The 27924-nt window shown below is 41.0% G+C and overlaps 1 protein-coding gene across 2 annotated transcripts in view; it reads right to left on the bottom strand.

Moving 5' to 3' along the window:
* The window catches only part of KIAA1549 (KIAA1549 ortholog), a 151610-nt gene extending 124997 nt beyond the window's left edge, over positions 1-26613 (bottom strand). For both annotated transcript variants that reach the window (XM_054071280.1, XM_054071269.1), the window contains exon 1: positions 26104-26613. In XM_054071280.1, the coding sequence (XP_053927255.1) occupies positions 26104-26215 (112 nt within the window). In that variant the 5' untranslated portion in view covers positions 26216-26613. The remainder of the gene's footprint in view (positions 1-26103) is intronic.
* Between the last annotated feature and the right edge of the window lie 1311 nt (positions 26614-27924).

Here is a 27924-nt window from a genome sequence, read left to right as displayed (position 1 = left end):
AGATAACAAAAGGGTTCATCAATATCAATGAAAAACTAACCTTAATATTTTAATTCTAGTGTAGTGGGATTTATTATACACCTAGGGATACTCAAAGAGAGAACCCAGCATGATACCTTTTTGCTGGTAAGTATTTTCATCATGAAACACAGGAACATTGATATGGTGCAAGACACCCTGCTTGGCTGTTACCATACTGAGTCACCCAACCTGAACCAAATGGAATTTTCTCAGTATCCTAGATACAGACAGTTAAAAATATTACTTTAAAAAAAGGACTTTCCAACCAGGATGGACACATTTGACAAGTTTATTCTTTATAAACCTAATGCAATACTTGAACAGTAAGACTGAAGAAGGGAGATAGGAGGAGGGGCAAGGAACATTAATTTCATAAGATTTTCAAAAGATAAGGAAGTAAATACAGCTAACAAATGTACAGATATTTTATAGTTTCTGACAGGTGATGTTTGTGCAAGTTTTATTTCTCCTTCAAAACCAGTTGCTGTCCGTTGCCCTTGGCAATTACAGGATTTGGTTTCACCTTAAGAGAGGAGGGAGGATCAATACCATCATGTTATTTCCAAAAAACACACAACACAAATCCCATTCAGAGCAGTTGTTCTACTACTTACTATATATATTGACTTTACTACTGACCACGAACCCACGAACTAAAGTGTTGGCCAGCACCGTACCAATTCTTTTCTCTTTTTTTATTGACAAAGTGACAGACTGCAAGAGTTGAAGAAAGGCACACCATTCTTCCAGTATCGACTGCTCCCACAAACCATCCATGGAATCCTTCATTCTCATTGGAGGGACAGATTTGATGGACAGACCACTTGGTGGATAAAGAACTGGCTGGAAGGTCACAAAGAGTTGTGGTCAATGGCTTAATGTCTAATCGGAGACCAGTCAAGAGTGGAACTCCTCAGGGGTCGGTATTGTTACCACAGTTGTTTAGCATCTTTGTGGAAGACGTGGACAGTGGGATTGGGGGTACTCTAGCAAGTTTGCTGATAACACCAAGCTCTGTGGTGCAGTCAACATGGTGAAGGGAATGGTTGCCATCCAGAAGGACCTTGACAGGTTTGAGAGATGGGCCTGTGCAAGCTTCATGAAGTTCAACAAGGCCAAGTACAAGGTCCTGCATCTGGGTCAGGGCATTCCCAAAACACAAATACAGGTTGGGTGGAGAATGGATTGAGAGAAGCCTTGAAGAGAAGGGCTTGGGGCTGCTGGTGGAACAAAAGCTCAACACAAGCTGGCAACGTGCACTTCTAGCCCAGAAAGCCAACCATAGCCTGGGCTGCATCAAAAAAAGTATGACTAGCAGGTGAAGGAAAGTGATTCTGCCCCTCTACTTTGCTCTCATGAGACCTCACCTGGAGTACTACATTCAGTTCTGGAGTCCTCAACACAGGAAAGACATGGATCTGTTGGAGCGAGTCCAGAGGAGGGCAACAAAGATGATCAGAGGGCTGGAGCATCTCCCATACGAGGACAGGTTGAGAGAGTTGGGCTTGTGCAGCCTAGAGAAGAGAAGCCTCCGGGGAGACCTTATATCAGCCTTCCAGTACTTAAATAGGGCCTACTGGAAAGCTGGGGAGGGATTCTATCAGGAAATGTAGTGTTAAGGGGTAACGGTTTTAAGCTGAAAGAGGGGAGATATAGATTAAATATCAGAAAGAACTTTTTTCACTGTGAGAGTGAGAGGCACTGGAACAGGCTGCTCATAGAAGTCACGGATGCCCCGGCCCTGTTAGTGTTCAAGACCAGGCTGAATGTGGCTGTGAGTAACGTGGTCCTGTGGAAGGTGTCCATGTCCATGGCAGGCAGGGGGCTGGAAACAAATGATCTTTAAGGTCCTTTCCAACCCAGACCATTCTATGATTCTATGATTAACGATGTCACTGTACAGTTTAAAATTTCAGATATGTGGTTTAGATACTCTGCCCTAATATCCCAGGTATTTTAGGCAGACAGAATACACACAAAATATCTTCAGGCACTGGATTATCACACCAGAATCTGAAGGCTCCATTTGGCTGCTATGTGGAAACTGGAAAAAAAATAACGACAAACTGTACTACTCAATTAATCTTTCTTCTAGTAAGCGTATGATTTTCTTTGACACAGTTCACAACTCTGTATGAGCAAGATCTTGAAGACAGAACAACAGAATACCTCTGATAGTTTGAGGACACTGACTACATCATTCTGCTTTCTTTTCAGTATTACTTAAGTTGCCAGAAACTAAAATTCAAGATTTACACAGACAAGTCACCTGAAAAACTGTATATGAATGCCAAGATACTGAAAAGCATCTAAATTTGCAGTCAAAGTCATGTTCAATATGCAAATTATTTTCAGAAAGTAGTTGTCAGTGTATTGCAAGTCAAGATTTGTAATGAACTCTGTGTCAAAATGTTTTCCACTCCAAACCTTCTCCATTATCCCAGTGAGAATTGGAATAGGAAAAACCTTTGACAGTATCACACATTTGCATGCACATAGTATCCCCACATAAAAATTAGCATTAAGCACAAAGCTTTACATGAATTGTTGACAAGATCATCTCACTGTTAAAGGACTGAAGGTTTTGAAATCAAATTGCCTTCTTCCAGAAGCTTAAGTACCTTACTATCATATTTCTATGGCTATTAATCTTTATTTAGGAGCCTCACAGATAAACTGTAACATTCTGAAAATATACATTATCTCCTTACTGATACCATTAAGGATCAGAATTGCAGAGATGCTGACAATACACAAACATTCAACTGTTCTTGTCACTTACTGCTATTATAAGAGAAGCAGTAGACAACAGGATGCAAAATATTCTATACATTTTAACAGGGAAATTTCATCTAGGAGACACACTAGAGGCACAATGCAAGAGGTAAAACCAAGCTACCACTTAATTCTTTTTGTCATACAGATATAAATAAGCCACAATCATTACTCTCCAGTCCAGACAGGTTCTTACAGTCCTGAAATCTGAACTATGAACCAGAATTGTAAGTACCTTAGACAACCACCTTTTAACAATACAAATAAGCCAACAAGAAGTAAAAAGACTTCACAGGAAAAGCAATTGTCTAGCATCTAAAAATAAAAAAAAAAAAAAATTAAAAAAAAACTCAATTAGCAAACGTGGCAATAGAAACCCTGCAAGAGTTTTGTATTTCATCAAGTTCTCCCAAGGAAAACAGCAAACTCCCAATTTTAGCTCACTATACAGTATCAACCCACAAACTATATGGTCAGATATAATTTAAAAGCTTAAAGCAAAATAAAAGCCTGTAACATCCAGCCGCATGGCTTATCAGCCTGCTGCAATCTGCACGTATTGTAAACATTGTTTGGGATATTGTGTATGGTGTGTAAGGAAATGATACACCCCTGAAGGTAACCCTCCTCTGTGGATTTTAAGAGGAGAGACAGTTACCATTTCTATTGCTCTCCCAAATCTTTCTGTTAATTTGCAGGAATAGATGCAGGAGACAATTAAGTTTATTATACATGACCTTGTAAATAAATGGCTTTGAAAATGAATGTATTCAATCTTTTCAGTAATCTTTCTGGTGCCTTCACGATTAAGACACTTAAAATGACTTTAAGAATTTAAAAAATACTTTGTGTACTCTTCATCTCTGGCATATCTCTAGATGAGTGGATCTGATATCTTGTACCTACTTGCCTTCCCTCTTGCACTTGGCCTTCTGAGACACCACAATTTTTATTCATTCACTTCAGCTATATGTGAATAAGCAAGCCCACTGCAGCATGGGAAATCTATTTACAGACAAAAAATAATGTATACAATACCGATGATAAAAAGTTCTGCATGTCATGCTGGAATAGACAATAAATTAGTTTCACTCTTTCCAGATACGTCGTCCTAAAAATTTCTCCACAGCATCACTGGGCAATGTTTGGATGCTATATTGCACATACGCTGCATATCTGAGATAATTTGGTTTTCTAGATCAAAAGCCCATTCAAAAGTTGCAGAAGATTACAGAAATATTTTTAAGAGAATGATCGCACAAGCAAATATCCACCACTTAGGGTGATGTGATGAGCCACATCAACTCAGCAGCTTAAGTATGGACCAGAAAACTGCTAGAAAGTGTGATTTTAAGCTGTAATCTCAAGATTTCTTGAAAATGTGTAGGTTTCAGTAGACACAGCTACTTTTCTTCTGGAATCTTAAATTCATGGCTCCCAAAATAGGCTTAACTGTCAAATTTCTTACTTGCCAGGCTTTTACTGCTGCACATGAGGTGGTAATACTACTAAAACACACACATACGGATATTTTTATAAGTATCATGTATGACATAAATGGTGTGGAATAAGGGGTGGAATGTTCCGGTTGAAGCTAGAGTAGTCAGTTACCTAATGTTTCTGCTAAGCCTCATCTAAGCGACTTCAGCTTCTGGAAGCTAACTGCATGTTTTTCAGTATTTCTCTCTAGAATTGATAACACAGGGCATTGATATGCAAAAAGGCCATTGTTTGTAGTTATTCTATGGAAAACAAGACCAACTTCAATAGTAGAATGCCATAAGTAAAAGGGATGAAAGAGGGTCACCCCTGCAGGAAGGAGTGGACAGGACAGATGACTGCAAACTGACCAACAGAGTATTCCATCCCATATACGTCAGACTCAGCATAAAACTGAGGAATCCTGAGGGTCAAGTTGCCTTCTTCAAAGGCTGTAGTCCATTGTAGTTGTGCCACTGCCAGAAATATTTTTGCATTCTAAAGGTTTTAACTGATTCTTGCTGACAACTTGAGCTTAGTCCACAGCAGTTAAATTTAAAGAGATTTTATTACGAACCTTATTTTAAAGGCTTTGAAAATCCAGTTGAAATTGTTTCAGGTGGATTAACGTATGCATGCTGCTCTTCAGAACTGTCACTGATGTGAGATACGATTTACTACTACAAAAATTATTTCAAAAGCTCTGAGATTACAACCATTAGCTCTTTAACAAATCATTGTGCATAGTCCACCTCTGCAAGGCAATTATTATAGGCAGCAGGTCCAAAATAGAAATCCTGATAGACTACTGGGAATTCAGTGTTTTGGAAAGGTAGTTTCACCCTCTTGGAACTGTAAGAAACTTGAACAAGAGTAGTCTTTAAGTCACAGAATGACAGAATAGCTTGGGTTGGAAGAGACCTTAAAGATCATCTAGTTCCAACCCCCTGCAATGGGCAGAGACACCTCCCACTAGATCACGCTGCCCAACTCATCCAACCTGGCCTTGAACACCTCCAGGGATGGGGCATCCACAACTTCCCCAGGCAACCTGTACCAGCGCCTCACCACCCTCATGGTGAAGAAAATCCTCCTTATGTCTAGTCTAAATCTGCTCCTCTCCAGCTTATAGCTATTCCAAGTCATGGAAGCTTTGTTTAAATACTTTTTGGAGGTATTTCATCATAAGCTTGGAAAGGAGTCTTATGCTTTTGTCTGCTGCCAGTAAAACCCAACTCCAAGATGATGCTATGTGTTACCGTTATGTACCTAGCACTTAAGGGCAAGTGTAAGTACAGACTTGCTACCCTATAGGATTCTTCAGATTGGATGAGACACCACAAAAGTGAAACTATGAGATTTAGGTTTCTGGACTCAGGAGAGATGTGATGAGGTAAGAAACAATTGTGACATTTCAGAATATACGGTTGAAAAATTCAATAAGGGTACCAGCTAGCCTAAGTTTAACAGCAACAAAATACAAGTATTTCCCCCCTAAACATAACTAAATGAAAAAAAAAAACCATAACTAAATTGTGAGATGTTAAGAGTCCAAAAAGCCATGCAAAGTTTAAGAACTTCTGCTCAAGCGTTTAAGTAAACTCTTGCTTGAAAACTTGTCCCACAACTTCCATGGCAGTGCCATCATTCATTTCAACAGAGTTGATCTTCACATGATCTGATACATAGAATTTGCATCGCTTCAGAATATGGTGCATACTGCAATAAGAGTTACAGTCCTCACTTTAAGCAAAAAATGAAAGTTTCACTAACAGTCACAAACACATCGCATACCTTTAAAGATCCATCACCAGCTTTTAATTGATAATTATTTATTTATTATTTATTTATTTATTGATAATATTATTTATTTGTCATTTCAAGAGAAATGTAATGGACACAGGCTTGTCTTCATTTCTTCCACAATGGCAGTCTTGCACATTAAAAACTATTCTAAATGGCTCTTTTTTTATCAGCCAGCTCTTGCACATTAATGTATCTGGATGGTGACGCTGAAGCGCTTCAGTAATATTACTGAAATGCATTACTACTTACAGCACTGGAGACCTTTTTACTTGAGTTTGAAAGCAGGACATTTTTCTAGATACACTCTTTCTAAAGAGTATTTTTGCTTTTTCTTTTCTTGCTCTTTTTGTTCTAGTTGCACCTTTATCTGCCATGCTCTTTTCAAGCCTGCCCAGTGCTGCTCTTACCTCTCAGAACACAATCTATCCACCACCACTGTAACTCGATTCTCAGATTCTTGCACAGTTTGCACATTTTCTGCCAAATATGAATAAAATAAAGGGCATACCGATAAACACTTCTTAATCCACATTCATTTTTTCTAAGGAAAAGCCATTAAATAGTTGCCTCATTCCATTCTGCTGGTCAACCACCATACTAAGTTTGAAACAAAGCATAAACCTGGATTCAGGAACCCTCAAACACCATTATAGCAAGATTTTTCAACCTTTATTTCCCAGCTTCCTGAGGAGGCCATCTCCTGTTTCTAAAACATCCATAAAAATAAACTCAGAAGGGGAAAAAAAAAACCCCACAATCTACCAACATCAAGTTTTACTAGCTACTAGGAATCTACAAGTTAGAAAAAGAGTAATAGCTCAGCTACATATAGCTTGTAGAGGAAGAAATTCAGTAAGAATTTCTGAACATGGTAGAAATTCAACAGTAAACAGCTACACTAGACAAATATGAACTACTTCTGAAAGATCCAGTTCAGCTGATGCCATCTTCAACAGAGCAAGTTCAAGATCAGTAGGATTACTCTTTAGAATTACATGGACAAAACCCTCTGCCAGCATTTCACTCAGTAGAGAAGAGGCCTTTAAGTTTACAGCTGAAAACCACAAACAAAACTACTGAAGTATTGCTGTCCCACTCTATCTCCTTTTCCATTACAATTTAAAATGCCACATACTCCAGGTAAATGGCTAATATAGCAAGGAAGTGAGAGAGAACCATTAAAATTATTTATATTGGTTATCACAGATATCACTTTCTATAGTACTGCACTGAATCATTCATTAAAAAAACTTTCCATTGCTAGGGAAGTGTCAGTTTAACTCGCTCCAGCTGCCTCACCCTGTGCACACTACCAGTTGCCATGGTGCAAAGCATGCTCCAGTGGAGCCCTACCACAAGTATTACTTTCCTGTACCATTTAAACCTGGGCAGGGCACCCACACCAAAAAAAATGTCTTTGAATTCCACTACCTAGTATTACAAGCAAATTAAAACTTCAGTGTAATGGAGTAAATAAGCAGGGCAAGAACAAGGCCTTTACAATTCATTTTCTGTTTTTCTCCTAAATTTATCTCAAAAGCTACCTCTGCTACTTGTGGTGGCATCTCTGGGGAACTTCTCATTTAGTAGAAAAGTTGACTCTGGGGTTTCTTTCTCTTCCCTTCTTTCTACTTGCCTCTAAGTGGGAATCCAGAATATTACCCAAGCACAATCATCCGCTTCTACACCCACAGAATCCTTCCTGGTTTAGCTGTCCAACAGGTTGTGCAACACCTCTACTCCATGCTAGCACTTGCTAGAAAAGGAGAATTACAGTCAGCCTAGGTGGTAGCAACTGAGCTCAGCTCACCTCCAGCTGCCCACTGCTGAAACAGCCACAGCACCACCAGCATCCCATCTTGCGCCCTGTGACCCTTCGGAACACTGTGTGTTCCAGAATTACATTGCAAATCTCATATATCAGGCCAAGTTTTATTTACTAGATTGCAAGTTAGAGTTATTAGATTTATTAGATGTTATGCTTTCAGCATCACACTAAGTATCCCCTGCAATACACGACCATCTTGAACTCTTGACATTTTGTTGGCACAGAAGGTAGAATGTTTCTACGCTACTAAAGCTTTGTATCAATTTTCCCTACATCCAATAGCCAAAGCAGGTTAGAACATGCAGTACTGTAACCTCCAAAGGAAAGGAGAATTAGTTTCATGCTACACGATTACTCTGAAAATGTCACTCTTCACAGCACATAGCCAGAAAGGAACAATGTGATCTTCGAGCCCCATCTTTGGCCTAATTCAGTTTATAAATCTTACCTAAATTATCTCCTGCTTTTTGAGGTTTCTGATGCAATAAGTTGTTTTAAAGTTAATTACACCTTATTCTTACAAGACTTCACATGTAACTTCTAGTCTAATGCTTTACAGCTTCTATTTCCCCCTTACTGGAATTCATTCCTATCTTTCCACTACAGAATTTGTATTTTCCACAACACAAAAACCAAGTCACACCTCCTGTTTCTAAGACACAGTAACTAGGCAGTTCCTTTTGACTTGTTCACCTGGAAACATCGCTGCCAAAGCCTCAGAGGATAGTCTCTGAACAATCCCTAATTATCAAATACCTTTCCTGAACACTGATGATAGTAGCTACCACACAATATACATAGCTACATAAATAGGTAAAAAAAAAATCTTTCCAGTTTCCATTCATACGTTTAAGGATTATCCTCAGCCACACCACTGCACAGTGAGCTCTTCTTAAAAGCCTACTAAACTCTGAAAATGTTCCCTTCCTGCCCCAAATCACTGTTTTTCAGAAGCTTTTTCACCTGATGGTCAAAATATCTATACAGTCTTCCCTGTTTATGTTTACATAAATCAGCTTAGCCACTGTGTGTTATTTGTATAAAAAATAAAATGCAGCTTCCTACAAAAATTGTATTCAACATATTAGCAAACAAAGCCCAGTACGCTGTGTTATCATATGTTCTATTGATCTTTAAACAAATGGGTTTAATCAGCTTTTTAATCTAAAGCATACTACCTAAACACAACAGGTATCTTTGTGGAGCATACTTTTAAGGACTCAGCTCCCACAGGGCTCATTACTCCCAATTCCCAACAACATTTCTGCAATCCAGAATGTCACTTCATGTTTCTTTCACGCTGCCAAACAAAGAAACGTCTGTGACATTTAATGCACCTAAACCAGCAACCTCGTGTTTGCCAAGTAGTATCCAACATTTATCCTGCGTTCATTTGGTATACGTGTGATAATTTGAAATGGTTCATGACAGAACTGCAATAACACTGTTTAAATGACAAATGACTGCACAGAACACTGCCCATAAGATGCTACCCACGGATTAATCTAGATGAAAAATACATATGCAGTATCCATTGGAGTTCCAACACTAGGTCTTTCCATAGCCATAAAACAAAAGGTTATACACTGAATATTAAGCAGCTCATAAAATAGGCCTAAAACAAGTTCTAAAGCATAGAAGTTGTTATAAACTAGAACTGAATGCTCTTCTCCCCAGAGCTGAAGAAGGAAAAAAGTATTCAGTGGTGGGTTTTACTATCAAAAATCAAATTTTAGTAAATGACAAGTACTCGCGGTATCTTTCATTAAATACATTAAGATTTGTTTCTTAGGGCAAATATGAAATCAGATAATGTCAACATGCCAGAGAAACGCAAAGGACTCCTTCCTTCCCCTCCCCACTATTTTGTTCTATCAATTTCTGTTACTGGGGAATAAAATCACTTAGATAAGGATTTGGGGGGGGAGGGAAGCCCTTCTTCCTTAGTTATTACCCAAACCATGACTAAATACGCCTACCATTTTTTACCCTATTGCAATGCCAAGATTCAAGTACGTTACGCCAGTCAACAAAAAGTCTTATTTCCTCTGTTCTCTCTTCCCTCCCATCCTGTTCAGTTCCAGGTTTACAAAACCAGAACATCTTAGCAACGCTCCCCTCCCTCCCTTCATCAAGAGAAAGATCAAGCTCACTGGAAGACCAGTCTTTTGCACAGAAGAGTTTCCAAAAGACTTTAAGTTGACTAAAATAGTGAACATTATTTCATTTTAAGCAATTCTCAGGTTAAACTGCTTGGAGTGTTAATCTCACCATAAACTGAAGTATACATCAAGTGAAATAAACAGACTTTTGCTTTTTACCAAGCAAAAGTTACACCCTCAAAACATTATGCCTCTAAAAAGTAGTAATTGGTTATCAAATGCCACTTATATGTCAACATCTGTTTTCATGGGTGGCATAAGGTGATGCTGTTAACATAATAATGTTTCTCAACCCAAAAAATCAGCACCTGTACATTGGACTCAAGTTTGGTCTAGGAAAAAGAAAAAGCTGTGTATTGGACACATTATTGATACCATTTTTCTATCAAACATCCGGGAAGCCTGAAAGCATCTTTAGTTTCGTGCCTGCTCTGTAGAACTCTGCAAGCAATGAAAAGCACTTCACCACATCAAGCTTGTGCCACAGTTTGTTTACAGTGCCACAGTTTGTTTACAGAAGGGTAATAAACCTGCATGGAAGTTCTTACATCTTCCTCAGATGTTAGTCATATGCTAATATTCCTACAACACAGATATGGAAACATGCAGGGGATGGAGAAAAAAAAAAGAAAAAAAAAAGGAGCTATGAAAATCTGAATATTCAAATACACTTCACAAAGACTTCTTCTCTTGGTGTTTCCTTTACTGGTTCCAGTATAGTCTAAAACATCCATCTAAACCAAAAAGAACTCTTTAATAAGAAAATCTAATAAAAACTGCCATTTCCAAACCTTGCAGTTTGCTTTAAAATGTCAACAAGTTGCGATTTGTATGGTGCTCTTGAGCCTCCTGGTTTGTGGATTGGTTTCTTCTCCCCTCTGTTCCTCTGCAAAGGATTAGGAAACTGAGAACTTGTCAGTTCCTAAACCGGTTTACAAAAACCAGTCCTAGTAACAGCCTAAGTCCATTACAGTCAGCATCATGATAGATCTTCATATTTCTCCAAGTATCTCAAAGACCTTTATACTGCTAGACAGGATAGATGGAAAAATATATCTATTATAGATTTTCAGATAATTACCGAACAGAATCCATTAAAATTATCAGTGTAAATTAAATGAAATATGAAGAAGATAAGTTGAAATACATGTTTCTGGAAATTTATCATGCATTAGTTCTTAGTGGCAGTGTAAAATTTTCTCATGCAAGCTAACTAAGCAAAACAGCAAAATGTCTAAAGCTTTTACATCATTTTGTAGGGACTTATCAAAATGTTTGTTTTTCAGTGAAAGCCTATTCTGGCAAAGAAGTCATCCTCCATGTTAAACACCACTGAGAACTGCAACACTGACTTTTTTTAATCCGGCCCCAGAGATGCTTTAGAGTTTTTAATGCTTCACATCCATCTGATACTTAAATCTTAATTAAAAAAACCACAAGGGTGACACTTCCAGCTCCATACAAGATTGAAAAAACACTGTCTCCAAAGTGACCTACAATATGCGCAGTCTCAAGTTACTCACTTTTATTAGTTTCTCCCTGATGAGGCTTCCTCTCCCCAATACACTGTACTATTCCATCATTAAGCCAACAAAGAAAAAAAATTACCAAGTTCAGTATCATTTGGCTTCAAAAAGACCACCAAGACAAAAATAAAACCATATCCATTTACTCTATAATAAGAAACACACTGGCTCATACTTTTCTCCAGAATACGTCAATATTCTTTTCTGCTCCCAGGCATTCACAACATTTGGGATGACTCTTGCATTTTCGACCGTAAAACGCATTAGTTTTCCTCTGCTTGGCTTCCCTCAGAAGGCACTGAGGACTGCCGTGCTACCATGCTACTTGTCAACATCCCCTAGCCCCCTCGTGCTCTGGAAGGCAATACAACAAGCCCCCCATCATTAATTTAACTCCTGCTCACAGGAAAGCTGCCATCAGCCACAGCCACCAGCAAGATCACACTCATAAAACTTTGCAAATATCTGCTGGAACGGACAAGTGTGCTCTCTACAAAATATTTTGTCTCCAACACAAAGAGTGTTTTCAACTCTTGTCTCTAACATGGTAATGTTGAATCAGACAAGAAAACAAAGATAGTAAAACTGATTTCAGCCAGGTGGTAGACACCATTTCATAATGGGCAACCCAAATTTTCCCACCCACAAATTTCTTGCTTTTCACACGGTCCTGGACAGCCTAGCTTGCTGAGTAAAGACCTTCGAGTCCTCTAATCATATATTTGCACCTTCACCTCAGAACACCCAGAGATGCATTTGCTGCCCGCATTTGCTGCCCTACAGACAAGAGCGGCTTGTTAGACTGGAACGAGTTTACAGTAAGGGCCAGATTTGCACACACAGTAATACAGGTGTAACTACAAAGTGGTTTTCAATTTGATATAGCGTAGAGAAAAAAAAAGAGAGCCAAAAATGTAACAGCAACACCGGTTTACCTAGTACCCAACTAGTCCTCTGGGACTGCAAAGCACAAAGCAGCAACAACAGCTTTCATGCAGGGAAGCAAGCAGATGGAGGGAAGCCTGGGGTGTTGGCAAAGCTTGGGACCCATGAGGCTACGCAGGGAAAGTATATGGAGGAACAATGTGAATAAAGGAACTGAAGTGCTCATGTGGGGACTGAGCAGTAAATAATTTTGATGCTAGGGCAAGTGCCAAAGCCAGTCCTAAAACTGAAGGCATCAACTGTAAAAAAGGTTGTAGGGCCCTACTGAAATGCATTAACAAGAACTCTACTTCTCTAAACCCCTCAGTTTATGATATTTTAAATAAAAACTCCTTTTCTAGATGAATTATGGAGATTAAACTTTCTATACAAAGTATCATATCACTGAAGACATAAGAATCATTTATTTTAATTCAACCACTCATGAATATTTCCTTAAAAAGATTTCACTATGTCTCTCAGAGTGATATTACTTAAAATTACAAAGATTCACTTTCCTTTCAGAAGATAAAAATTCCAGGAAGAGCAACAGTCATATAAACATGACTAGTAAGTAATCAAGTTCAAATAAGAAAGGAGTTGCCGTTAAAATGAAGGTTTCTCAATAGCAGAGGCTATTTAAGACCACGCAAGTTCTAATCCAGTTGCTTCTTAACAAATTAATTTCAGAATTAAACAGAGCTGCGGTGCCATTCTGTCAGTGGCAGCTGTGTTTTGAAAGGTTCTTGCCGCTCCCTTACGTCCCCAGATACTCATTTCTGCACTCCAGAGGTGCCAATTCAATTGTTTGCATGACTGTGCTCCAAGTTAGGGTTTCAAGAACTATCCCATTTAAAGGAGAAAGCACAACACAAAACCAAACAGTAAAAATATCTCAATAAAGTACTGTTTTAAAAATACAGCCTATACAACAAGCAAATAAAAAGCTGAAGTGGCAAGCTAAGAGAAAAGTAACAGAAACATCTTAAACTGGATTTTCTTTCCCCTGCACAGAATAACACAGAACCACAGCTTCTTAAGGGGGGAAGACAATTCACGCCTGGCAAGACTGCACTCCTGCTTCCTTCCTCCTTCCCTTTTTCCAAGTCTTCCCTTCCCCAACGAGAAAAAACCCCACCAATGCCTAACAAATTCCACTCTCCTCCTTAAGAGCTTGGAGGATGCATACAGAGTGCAAAACCAACAAAATGTGGAATCACGTCACTTTTTTTCTGGTTTTCAGTAGGAGGTAAGATGGAAGTCCTTGCAACTTTCACTCCCAGACAAAGACATAGCAAAGAAAGTAGAATACATGGAGGGAAGTAAGAGGAGCACTGGGGAAAGCACAGAAGGGGATGATTAAAAACAAAACAACAAAAAAAAAAAACCCAAAACAAGCCAAAAAGAAAAACCACCATAAAAGGATTTTCTTTTACAAGAAAGGGAAAAATAAAAAAAAAAAAAAGGAAGTAAGGGATTTGAAGTTTACTACATTGGACAAAAGAAACTATGTTACCACGTTCCTGAAGTGAAATCTCTTGGGTTTGTGCTTCTCTTTGAATAAGTAAGTATACATCATGACAATTCACCATTAAAAACAAACAACATAAAACACTGATATGAAACAAGGCTGAGCTCGAAAGACTCACTGACTATTACTGTTGTGTCTTCTGATTCAATATAGATAACACCTTCTGTAATGTCTAAAAACAGAAGAAAATCTGGTGAGTTTACTTGTTTAAAATAGAAATTGATTGCTTCATGAACAGCCCACTTAGCAAAGCACAATTTTATTTAGAAATGAGCCATTTTCCATAAACATCAACAGAGAATGCTATGAGAAGGTCTGCAAGACTTTTTGGGTGAAAAACAAGCTACTAATATGACTGTCAGAGACTATATCAATCACAAATCATGCTACTCTTAAGTTAATCACACAGCAACTGAACAATTTCTGCATGAACACAAGAGTTAAATAAAAAAATCTCTTACACCTACCATGTTCTTTTCAACTTCTCAAATAAAAAAAAAAATCCTGCACACTCAGAAAAAACAAACCTGTTCCCCCAAAGGACTATGAACAGGAGCTCAATTATGAGAGAAGACACGACACTTATTGTTAATAACATATCCCATTGGCTTTGATTTCTTATCTTGGATATTCTTTCATGAAAGCAAATGAGCAAAAAAAAAAAACCCACTCTTTTCAGATATACAGGTTTCAAACAAAACTCCTATTTCAATATTTTCTACCTAGCTTGAGGTAACAGAGCTGCAATTTAAAAGCTCTAAATTCTTTACACCTGCAGACACAGGATGAAATTCTGGCCTCAACTTAAGAGTATTGACTTCAACATATTTGAAGCAGCAGGAAATCCAGTCCTAGAAGTTAGAAAGGATGTAGTTAGTAATGCTATTTCTCTTACACTGCAGCAACAATTCAGGAAGCATCAACAAGCTTATGACTTTACCAAGGTTAAAGGGAAGATCAAGTGTACAAAATTTAGCACAATAGAAGTATTGTAGGTAATAAAGAGAGCAAATCTAATGAGAGCTTTGATTATTTGGGTTCCCCATCCCATAAACTTCCTGTAGCTCCCTATCCTACTTCTTTCCTGATGACAGAGTACGCCCATGCTCCTTTACGTTACAATAAAAGAATGAAAAGAATACAAAGGCACTTAGAATTACCAGAGTAAAACTGAATCAGATTACTGTATGATGTAGCTCCTGAGGGGAGCACAACAGAAACAGAACTTGAGACAGAGGCCGTAAGTAAACTTTGGGACAGTCTATGCAGGCAAATGTACACAAGTAGACTTCAACCCTTTATGCATTCTTCAAACATTAAAATAAACAACCTCATCTAAAATTCTTCCTCCTCTCCCAAGGGGGCAAAAGAAAAAAGAGAAAGGAAAAAATTAACACAAACATTAATGCATGACAGGCACAAACCAGTACTACATGCCTGAGCTTATATGCGTGTTCCACATAAACACCTGCTGTTTCGGGTGGTTGCTTTGACTGTCTATGACAAACTATATTTAACCTGCACCTGTGCATTTCACCTGCCCTCCTCCAAATAACTCAGTCCACTGATCTTAAGGGCTGATCTTAAGGGCTGATCTTAAACATGCATAATTCCAATAACTATAACTTCCTTCTGGCAAAATTCTCATTTTTTCCAACTTTCTCAAAACTAGAAGTAACAAATCTCAAAATACATCTTCATAAAACCCAAGTCCATTAATTCGTTAAAAATGTAACTTCTGAGGTATGAGAAATAGGAGGAGGAGCTTGAAGTATTCATTCAAAAACACTTGTCTTCAAAAAGCACATTAACTCCTGCACCTGCATTTGGAAGGCATAAAATTTATATATTTTTCTGCTTATAAAAATATCTACAAAGCTATTTAACAAAGCTATTTAAACAACTAATATCTACAAAGCTATTTAAACAACTAATTTGAGTGCTGGTTTAGTAAATATGAAGGAACATCTTTAATAGTAGGATTTCTAGAACCATCTTCACCTGACCTCAGCGTTCAGCTTCACACACAGTAAATAGCAGCAGTAAATGCCACAGGATCATAAGCATTAATATTCCAGTACAGAAACTACATTCGGTTTTGTTTCTGAGTTCCTAATGCTCCCTGGATTTTAAGAAGATTATACTTTCAAGTGACACTGTCTACTTGGAATCCAGTCAATTTAAAAAGAAACAAAATGGATTTACATTCACTTCACATTCCTCAGCTATCCTAATCCTTCTGACAATTTTTATAGTTTTAAGAACCTGGCTGTGGTAGAAGCAGCAAAGTAACTACTCACAGAAGCAAACAAAGTAAAGAGACCAACACAATTTATTTCCTTGAAAATTCCTTGCTTGTACTAATACTGGATAAAACACTTTGTGACAAAACCTTGATTACTATCTTGATAAGGATTTATGTAACTTTAACCAAGTTACTATTAAAAGGATATGCACTGTGGAAAGACAAAGGAAAAAGCTTCTCTTTCAGGATGGAACAAATTACATCTTCTAAAAATTGAATATCAATGGCTGGAAGCCCAAATCTGTTTCATCTCCCAGTGTAAGGATAGGAAGTAAGGTCACTGTTAGCTTCTAATTGAAAATATCTTCAAACCTGACTTCTGCTCTAGACCTCGATCTTGTTTTGTGACATAAAATTTCTATCCCAATATATCACACAAGTTAGTTCCAATTCAGTACTAGCTCCAGTTTCAAATACAGACATCCACTGGAGAAGTTACCTAATTAGAATCCAACACAGCTGATAAACAACCATCTCCCTTCTGTTCAAAAAGTAACATGATACTAGCCCAGAGGGATGCGCTACATAAATGTGTGGAGCTTTGTCTCCAAATAATGTTGAACTAAATCATTGTGGCTTTGTGGTTAAGCAGCGCTCACTGCAATCTGCATATATGAGATGTAATCTATTTTCTATAGAATTATGGGCCACAGGAAATGGTAAGACAAGCTCAACATCTTATGGAGTTCACACCCAACTAGAAGGAGAATAAACAGTCCCTGCACCACCTTGCAGTATCAAACAATTGCCCTTAAATGAAGAAAGAACTTTTACTTAGACAGTATCAACAAACTAGTTCCATACGCTGCTGGCTGGAAAGCAAACAAAAGGCAATCTTTCTTCTTGGGTAAGAAATTATATCAGTTTGATTTTTCTTATTCAGTATGAAAACACTAGGTAATTCAGTCCAAAATGCAGTGAATTAACATGAAATAGGCTGAAAACAAAATCTGTAATACTAATCTAATACTAATAGTATCAATACTATTCAAGAAGAAACATCTTTACCTGGATTGTCACCTTTCCCACACGACCATTAATTTTCAGGTGCATTTACAGTTCTCAAATATATCCTACCAGGCACCTGAGAGTTTTCTATGAAAACTGAACCCAGTTATCCCTTTAGAAAATGTTTTATGCAAGTCCCTCGGTTTCTTCTGCATAGCTCTAGGGCAAGCTCTAAAGTGAGGATGCTCAAGTCAAATACACAGGGAGCCATGAACAATACCAAGCAGCTCTCTTCTTATCAAAGAAATTCTCAACTAAGACTTCCACCCATCAATATCCTAATTCACATTTCCCAATTTCACCCACTCCTACAGTAGCCCCAGCCCCTAGTGTTATCTTTGCTTTTCTTTATTTCAGCATCCTCCTGAGTGAAATTCTTATCCTCCCTCTCTTCCCCTGCTCTACCAACTGATTTCAGATAAAGAATGCAAATACAGCTCCCCACTGCCTTCACTGCCCCCCAAAAAGCTTTGTCAGGACACATTTGCTGCAGAGCTGAGAAGTACTGCGAACACCTTAGCAGAGGTCAGCAAGCACACAGGTCTGGCCAGGACATCTGTACTGCCCTCCCAGCAGCTGCCACTCCAGTCAGAAACCTCAGCCACTTCCCAGTCATCAAGTGGGGCACCTGGTGACTCTCAGCTACTAAAGAACAGAAGCTCTGCATTCTCCCTTCAACCTAGACCCCAGACATATGCTGTACTGGCTGTCAGTACATAAAACACAGTGTTAGGCCAAATATTTTAGTTGCCTATTTATTTATTTGTTCAGTCTCCCAATCATGTTGCAACACTTAGGAACCTTTCCTTCCACTCTCTCTCCCTCCACTAAGGACAAAGGTAAAGCCCAAATTCTGTGCCAAAATGAACACGTTCCCAGCTTGTCCAACTGTACATTTCATAGAAATATTAGTAAAGAGTTTTGAGCACTAATACCATCTCTCTTTCCATCCCATCTGTTAGATAAACAAATGCTAATGATTCAGCTGATGAATAAAGGTAAGACATGCAGAATCACATCCACACCATTTACTTGTACCTGTCCTCTCAATGATAATCTATGCAGTATTAATATACGCTTAAGAAACTGAAGTTGCACAGAGACTAACTTAAAAAATTAGTGTGGTTTGTTCCTCCCGCCCTTTATTACTAAGGATAGAGTCACTATAGCAAGGTTCACAAAATATTCTTTGAAACCTTACAGAACTAGTAAGCCTAAAATCAATCATTCAAAAGTTAGGAAGTATCATTACTAAGGCTACCTATGAAATCCTAATTCAGATTTTCTTTTAAATATTATGACAAAGTATTTAACTATACAACCACAGATTGTTTATTCACTTGAATAGCACACCAAATTTTTCAGCAATGAACAGATATTGGCCGCAATGTTGCAGCTCACATATAATTTTGCTGAATCTCACAAAAACAGAGTTGCAAAATATTTCAGGAGGAGGTCATCTCCTTTTATGCCACTGTGGAATCACTGTTGCAATGCACTTCTGTTAGGTCATTAAACAAGCTGTTCTTATAACTCCAGTGACAGATTACATTGCCCCATACCATGTATCGCAGGGTTTCATTATCCTCACTGTTAGAAAGATCAGCAGTTAGAAAACCTGTTTTGTTCACTGCGATTCAAGTTCTCTTTTCCCACTCAACACAAACAACTGTTTATTATACCTCCCTTTGTATTTATCTTTTGTATGTTTGAATAAAGTCCTGTCCACCTGTTTTTTGTTCTAGACTACGAAGCTCCAACATTTCTGTGATCTGAACTGTCTCCAGTAGCCTGTCTCTTCCTTGAAACAGAAGGTCCCATAGCAGACAGAGCATTCCAGGTGGAGCTCAAGTTATTATACAGGACATGCCACGTGTTTGTGAGATCCAGCATCACTGTGATCCTGTTGAATCACATTGTTTGGGATACACGATACACACCAGATCCCTCCATACATCACTGTTGCATTGCCTATTCCCCATCCTGCCACTGCACAGGTTTTTAGCCCCTTCAGTATGATACTATTCCTTACGGAAAATCATCTGGATTTTCAGGCCCTTCTTTTACCATGTGTCCAATATTTCTCCCTCTTCCTCCTCCTCCCTTTACCTGCTGGCGAATTTTAGCCTCATACTTCTAGTTCAAACCACAAGAGCAAACACATTGTCTTGATTAGATGGCTAAAGCCAATTTAAAATTCTGTGAAGAAAATTAATCCATAGAAGAGAAGCCTCTTTAAATAAGAAGGTAGAATGGAGAGGACAAAGGATTAGAAAACAGTTTGTGTGCCAAGAACAAGCAAATTGGGAAAATAGGCTGAAACTGTTAAAACTGGAAGCGAGGAAATTTCAGCAGCCATAAATGAGTTCCTTTTATGAAGATTTGATTTTTTTAAAAAATTCAAACAAAATCCTACTACATTTTGAGCACAATACGCCTTCCCATCTATAAGGCTAGTTAACTCTCACCAAAAAAGTCTTAATATGGTAAATGCATACTATTATACCACCACCTGTTACTTTCTATTTTGCTTACAAATGGTTTATTCCTTACACCTCTTTTCACTGGATTCAAGTTTGGTAGGCTGGTTTATCATCCAGTGGATCTTTAGTGTTCTAAAGACAAAAGACAAAGACTTTGGCCTTCTGATAAACTTTTCTTTTGCACTCACCATTATCACATTTGAACACTTCATACCGTTTTGAAAACGAAACAAGAAATTACATCTAAGAAATTACATTTTACAAATGGTGGAACTAAGAAACAAGGTCAAATTCTAAGCACCTAATTTGAAACATTAATGGTTATCTAGAATTACAAACACAACATCTATTCAAGAACAGCTCCCCTTGACGTATTTGGCAGCTGCAAGCACTCATCATTGCTGCAATGCAGATCCCAGAGGTCTCGCGTCCAATAAACAAGGAACACACAGATAGTGACCACCTATAGGAAGCCTGGTTTAAGCAACTTCCTCACATCACTGAAACTCTGCAACAGCAACACAAATCAATTGTCCAGGACAGCATTTAATTACATTAACAGTGCAACACTTATTCTAACTTCCTCGTCCCTCACTTCATTCATTTCACATCTTTGAATACGTGCTACAAAAGGAGTGAGAGTCCTGTAGCTAACTTCTCTACTTGCTATCCAACACTCATTTCTCCCCAAAGCAGGATCCCTTTCGTACACTATGAGGGTCTTGTCTGTGCATGTATAGATATTTATGTGCAGGTGCCAATATAGCTATAAATATTATCTCAATGGATACACGCTTTGTGAAGATGTGAATATAGCTATACCATAACTTATAAGCATAGAAGTTATTTAAAATTATACAGGTTACTGTAACAAATATTTCCAAATTACTGATTTTGCCTTCGCAGTCTTCATACGCTACTACAATTTCCAGGTAGGAAATTTTCCAGTTTTTAAAAGACAATCTGAAAAACACTTCTGTCACAAACCTAAAGCATTCTTGAAATGTTCAAGGAGTAGCAGCAGATTATCTTGCTCCTGGCTGAGAGGACAAAAGGTCCAATCCTCTGCAGCCATGGGTGCTGTGCCAAATTCAGAAGAAAGTGTCCCACAACAGTGAGCACACAGTTCTCTGCTCCTAAATTCTAAGTTGGATGCATTTGGCCAGTCTTCCAGTCTTGTCCCAGTCTCATATATACACTTCTGAATCATTCTTTTGACATATTCTTAGAAGGTTTATCTTCCTTTTTCAAACTGAGTCCATCTGTGTTTCCCAGTGTGCTCAGCCTACTACCAGGCTGCACTGCTTATTTCATCTAGGATTAATTTCTGCATTGCAGTTTCTCCTCATTCATAGACTTATTTCACACTCCTGACCTAAAGTCCTGCCTCCTAGTCTTCATGCCCTGCCTGTTCCAGCTGCTTTCATCTCAGAAACCCTCTTGCAGTTTGTGTCTTCCCCTCCTACTCCTCTAACACCCACGCACACATCTCATCAACCAGCAGAACAGCAACAAGAAAAGATCATAGATCCTTCTCTTACTACTGCTGCCTAACTAAATCCAAGTCCTGTACTGGCTGCTTCTGAAAGCCTTCTCTCAATTCTCCCTCTTGTATCCAGTGCAATCAAGTCCCACCACACAACATCGCACCACAAGGGAGATGCCTGAGTTCCCCTAAAGAAAATAAAGCACTACATTACATAGCACAGACAACGCATTACAGTCCTTAGTCCTAAAGCTGAATCTAGCCCCAATTACAGAGCAGTTTAGATAGACTTTTCACAGGGAAGTCTAATCTTCCACATATCACATTGGACTGTGGGAAGCAGGCTTGATACATCTACCCAGGTGGTACACATATCCCTGGTCAATATTAATAGGTAGGCGAGATTCCCCATGAACAGGCCATATCCAAGTTTTAGCAGACAGAAGAAGATGCAGCCTCTCTACTACAGCCATGTGTGCCTCAATTCAGTTGTTACAAGCCTTTGAAAAAAATCACTTTCAAAGCAGCAGCAGAGAAAACATATCCTTCAGAGCGGACACAATCTGCCAAAGTTTAACTGCATGCTCCAAAGCATAAGGGTATTAAAGTCGTTCAGAAAAGAAGCTGCCAGAACTCAAAGCAGAAACCATTGTTTTCCTCTTGCCTCAACATCAGAAGTAGTTTAATTCTTTCAACTGACATTCTGTAAAGAAAAAAAAGCTTCAGCCCATAGCGAAATACACAATTTATAAAATTTCAATTGAAATTGTGAAGTTTCTTCTCGACTGCAAAGCAGTAACATTTCTTACAAACATCTTATTAAAGCTTTAAGATGTTATAAGAGCTAGCACAACCACCCCAATCTACCCCTTTTCAGTATTTATTCTGTGCATTTTACATGCAATTGATTACGTTGATATATCTAGTGATGTAAGTAGTGATGGTCAGTTGTATCTTTCTCCCATCCCATGCATTAGGAAGAAGATGCTCTTAATCCACTGCTTTAAGAGTTTTCCCTTAGTATTCCAAAACAGCTGTCTCCAATAACATCAACAGCTGAAAATACAGCACATATAGGGTGTGTCAATCAAATTTGTTATTGAGTTCATGTGTGTTTAACAACCACTAAAAAGCACAGAAATATATGACTTTTAAAGAGATTAAAAAAAAAGATGTCTTACCCTATAACTCCACAGTGCAAAACCAACCACCCTGACAAGGCCTTCATGAAAATGTGATTCTTACACATAAGCCAATAAAATAAATTAGATCTGCATTGTGTATTTAATGCTACCATTTAACTTAGCTTTAGGGTCCCAAGACAAAATTTTAAAGACAGTTTGTGCTCTTTCCTTATGGCTTTTTACTTACACCTAGGTTCCCATGACACACTCTATTTAATAACTCTTATGCGATTAGTTTTATTCATACTGTATGCCCCAACAGACTAGGCTAGAAACACTAATAGTTAAGGACACCATCCATAAAAACTCTTACGCAATTAGTGTTATTCATGCTGTACACCACAATGGGCAAGGCTGGAGACTCACTGGTAGTTTAGGACACCAGCCATAAACAGATTTACTTTGAAATTAGGGAAAGCCATGTCTCCCACAGCTGAAGTGAGACTATATTATTAAGAAGCCTATTCTGCTTCACTTCTCTCCCAGGCAACTCCCCATCCCCCACTTCAGACAGAATTGAGAAATAAGAGCTGGGTTGTCAGAACCTGCCACTTACCACAATCATCAGCTTTCTGAGACCTCTTGGAAGAGATCTGTGCTGCAGCAAGAATCACTGCTCTTTAATGTGTCCAGTGCCTGAAATCTATTACCCAAGGTAGGTCAAAGCTGTTAAAGCCTACTTTGTTAAAGGCGTGCTATATTTCAAGTCACAGCCCCGTCTGAGAAATCTAAGACCTTGCTTCACAGAAAACAAATGTCATTCACAAAACAGACACAACTGAACAAAAAGCTACACTGTCCACCAGCTTGTTTAGCATTCTAACTTCTTGAAAGAACACACAAACAAAAACCACATTTCCTCTGGCAAGACTAAGAGTGTAGCTTGTAGACACAAGGCTGACATAAATAAAGCAAGCACTGCACAGAAAGCAGTATTAAAGGGAATCCTCCGGCCATATGGGTCTTCTGTGAGAATGAACTGGAAGCAAGCTTGACAAGCCGAACTGGCCACAAGAGACACGATGCCAACTCAAGTGTCTGCCACACACTCATGCAATTACATTGAATAAACAATATCCTGCAACTGTCTCATTAGGCAGCTACGTCTGATTCCTCACCTGACCTCCACAACTCATCTTTGGTCCTTAAGTCCCTGAGGAGACTCACCACAGACTTTTCCAAGTCCAGCACACAGCTCTCCTCTCCCCCATGGGAACAGCGCAGCAAGACAAGATATATCCTCCTGATTGTCAGTGCAGGAGTTGCACACATTGCACAACGGAACACGTGCACAGCCTGGGCTGAGCACCAAGAGAATGAGCCTGACCAAAGCTTTAGTTCATAAAGGTGCTCAAATGCGTATCTACCTTTAGCACATCGGCAGCCTATCCACAAACTGAGTTCAGCATCTGCTTAATTGTGGAAGTTGAAGCCCTGATTCAGTGACATGTGACTTCAGTGGGAGCTGGATCAAGCATTCCAAAATACAAGTTGATTTACTACTTTTCTAATTTTCTTAAGTACTGACGTTCGCTTTGCTATTCCAACTGCAAGCAAGTAACTCTAACAGCCATTCCACTCTTACTGTACGCCTCTTCTGCGTAACTCAAAGCTGTAGGAGTTTGCTCTTGCTATTCCTAAACTGGTCGAGACCAAATGGCATTGAAAAGCAAACTAACTGCACCCAAAAGATATTCAGGGAGTTGTAAATCTGTCAAGCGAGTGAACATTGTCCAACCCCACTGCATATGACCAGTACATCTCTCTTTCATTTCACACCATCCATTGTATTACACCATCAAAACACTTCAAGGCTAAAGAAAAGATTAAAATAAAGGCAGTGTCATTTTTTTTAGACATTATGGGCCCAAGACTGGGAAACTACACTCCAGTCATGCTTTTTAATAAAATCTTTCACCTTGACTCTAACGTAACAGAACATTCTTGTTCTCTGCAACCTGCAGTCTTTAAATCTCCGCAATCAATGGAGATGTCTATGAAAAGCATCCTCTTGAAAAGTAATTTTGCTCTCAGTACGCTAAAGTTCATTGTACATGACTCACGTGCCCAGTGGAAAGAGAAAACGTACAAGACTCACAAATCAAACCAGCTTGAAGGCTAGACAGAGCAGGAAGGCATCTATTGTCTCTGGACGCTCTCTTCCAGTAGCCCAAACACTGGCTAAGTTACATAATATTTCTACTTCTCTTTTTAAGTTATACAAGAATGCACAGGATTGTTTAATTAAGAACTACTAAGTATTAGACACACAATTAAATAGAAGCCTTCACTGACTTCCTATGAAAATCTAGAAAAAGAAACCCAGCCATTCTATTAACCTCAGAGACAAAAAAACACAAGCTAATCTCCAACTGATGAAGCTACTGCTTTGTCTTCTCCTATTTGTATGCAAAGCCTGTTCTACTCAAGAGAAAGAATCTCTGAAGCCTACTAGAAATTATCAACTTTCATGTAGGCTGGAAATAGAACATCTCTTGTTGGCTATGAAGAGAGCTGGAGCAGAACATAACTTCCCTGAAAAGCGAACCAGCCACTACCTAAACACGCACTACTTTCTGAAGTGGAAATAAAGCATTATCAAAAAGATAAGCACATTATATAATACCAAGGCTTCTTAAACACCCAACAATATCTAAACAGAATAACTGTGATGACTAAGAAGAGTCAACACGAACTGGTCCACTTCACGAGACAGGTTAACAAAGGTTCTTATCACTCCTTACCACTTATCAACAACTTACTGATGGCGGTAAAAGCATATTACTTTATATCTATAATCTACCGAAAAGAAAACCTCTAGTGTCTTTCTACGAAGCAGTAGTTATTGCATCTTTTTAAAACTATTAATGATGAACCAAGAAGCGCTATGGGAGCTGAACCAAAAGAGACATCTTTGTGATTAAACCGTCTTCTTAACCACAGACTCGTTTTGATGACTAGAGCCACTGGAGAAAAGCGGAAAGACAGACGGAAAGACAGACGGAAAGACAGACGGAAAGACAGACGGAAAGACAGACGGGGGTCACTGATTTCTGGCTGTTTTGAAGTATCTACTGAACACACCACCCTCTGAAGCCCCTCTACACACATCACACGCCACGGCTGTGCCTCGAAAGTAGCATTGTGCCTTTGATAACGACTCTGACGCTTCCTAACTGGAAAAGCGCAGGAGAACCAGGCTGCCCTGTACCCTGCAGGTGCCACCACCGCCCGGCACCGCAGGGCTCGCCCCAAAACCACCCTCCAACAGCGGCAGGCGGGGGGTGCGGGGCAAGGAGGGGACCGGGACCGGCCCTGGGCGATCCCCGGAGGGCACCGGGCGATGGGACCGGCTCCGTCTCGCAGGGGACACCGCTGGGTCGGCCGAGGGGGTCCGTTTCGGGGCTGCCGCTGGCCGGCCCCCGCTCCCGGGGCGGATCGCGCGTCCCCGCGGCGAACAATGCGCGCGGCCGCGGGCGGGGCGGGCACCGCCGCATTGTTACCAGCGCTGCCTCCCCCCGCTAAGGGACACCCCCCGCTCCCTCCCACCGCAGCCCGGCCCCGCACACCTTTGTCTGCCCTTACCTGCGGCGGGCGCGCCCCGCAGCGCCGGCACGGCGAGCAGCAGCGGCAGCAGCGCGGGCAGCGCCGGCCGCCACCGCGCCGCGGCCACCGCCGAGCGTGTCATCCCTTCCATGGCTTCAAGTCATCGCGGCGTCTCCTCGCCCGCGGGAGGCGAGGGCCGTGCGGGCTCGGCGCATCCACCGCCGGCGGGGCAGGCACACGCGGGGACGCCGCAGCCTCCCCACGCCCACCCGGGGAGGGGTGTTCGCGGCGACAGCGCCGCCAGCCACCTCCGAGAAGCGGCGGGGCGGGAGCGGGGCAGCTCAGCCCCCGGGCGGGAAGGCGGAGGGGAAACCCCCGGGGCAGCGAGGCTCCTCAGCCGGCGGCGCCGGCCCTGGCAGTTACGGCTTTTCACGTGGCAGGCAGCGGCAGCCTCGGCCCGACGCTCGCTCGCTCGCTCCTCGCCGGCGACGCGCCAGCCCCGGCGGAGGCCACCCCGCAGTGGGGCCGCTCGCCACCTGCGCGCGCGTCCCGCCGACCGCGTCTGCGCGGGGGCGCGCCCGCCTGGGCACGCCCACCCCGATAAACCACGCCCACCCCGCCGCCGGACCACGCCCACTCCACCACTGAGCCTCACGCATCTATTGCTTGGTCACGCCCACTACGCCGCTGGGCCACGCCCACTCAGCCTCTGTGTCACACCCACTGCCGAGCCACGCCCACTCCACAGCTGGGCCACGCCTACTTCGTCGCCGAGCCGCGCCCACTGCTTCGCCACGCGCACCCCACCGCTTGGCCACGCCCACCCCGCCGGGCGGGCGTGGTCGGAGTAGGCGTGGTTTGTGGGGATAATGACGTCATGTGCCCCGCCCACCGGCTTTTGCAGGGACGAGTGCTGGGTGGTCGCTGCTGGAATCCGCGCTGCCTACCCGGCCCGGGGAAGGGGGGGGGGAGGGCAGGAGTGTGGGGTCACCCAGCATCAGCGTCACTCAGGGGCGGTGGGAAAGTTGTTGCTGGGTCCTCGGCATGTCCTGTTTGTGACCGGGGCGGCTCCAGGACATGCTGATAGTTAGCATGGGGCATCCCTGTTTCCTGGCTCTGCTTTTTCCCCTATGGTGTGGCCATGCTTGGGGACTGGATGAGGGAAAGGCTGTGGATGTAGTCTTCTTGGACTTAAGTAAAGCCTTTGACACAGTTTCTCACAGCATTCTGCTTCAGAAACTGTCTGCCTCTGGCCTGGACAGGTGCGCACTTTCCTGAGTGAAAAAGTGGTTGGATGCCGGGCCCAGAGAGTGGTGGTAAATGTGGTTAATGAAGTTAACTCGAGCTGGAGGCTGGTTACAAGTGGTGTCCCCCAGGGCTCAGTGCTGGGTCCAGCCCTGTTCAATGTCTTTATCAATGACCTGGATGAGGGGATCGAATGCACCCTAAGTAAGTTTGTGGATGACACTAAGCTGGGAGGAAGTGTGGATCTGCTGAAGGGTAGGGAGGCTCTGCAAAGGGATCTGAACAGGCTGGACCGCTGGGCTGAGACCAATGGCATGAGGTTCAACAAGGCCAAATGCCAGGTCCTGCACTTGGGGCACAACAACCCTGTGCAGTGCTACGGACTGGGGGAAGAGTGGCTGGAAAGCTGCCTGGAGGAGAAGTACCTGGGGGTCTTGATTGACAGCCGACTGAACGAGAGCCAGTGGTGTGCCCAGGTGGCCAAGAAGGCCAATGGCATCTTGGCTTGAATAAGAAGCATCGTGACCAGCAGGTCCAGGGAGGTTATTCTCCCTCTTTACTCGGCACTGGTGAAACCGTACCTCGAATCCTGTGTTCAGTTCCGGGCCCCTTGCT

Source organism: Cuculus canorus, chromosome 1 (assembly GCF_017976375.1).
Source record: "Cuculus canorus isolate bCucCan1 chromosome 1, bCucCan1.pri, whole genome shotgun sequence".
Taxonomy (NCBI): Eukaryota; Metazoa; Chordata; class Aves; order Cuculiformes; family Cuculidae; genus Cuculus; species Cuculus canorus.
This window is presented reverse-complemented; position numbering and strand designations above follow the sequence as displayed.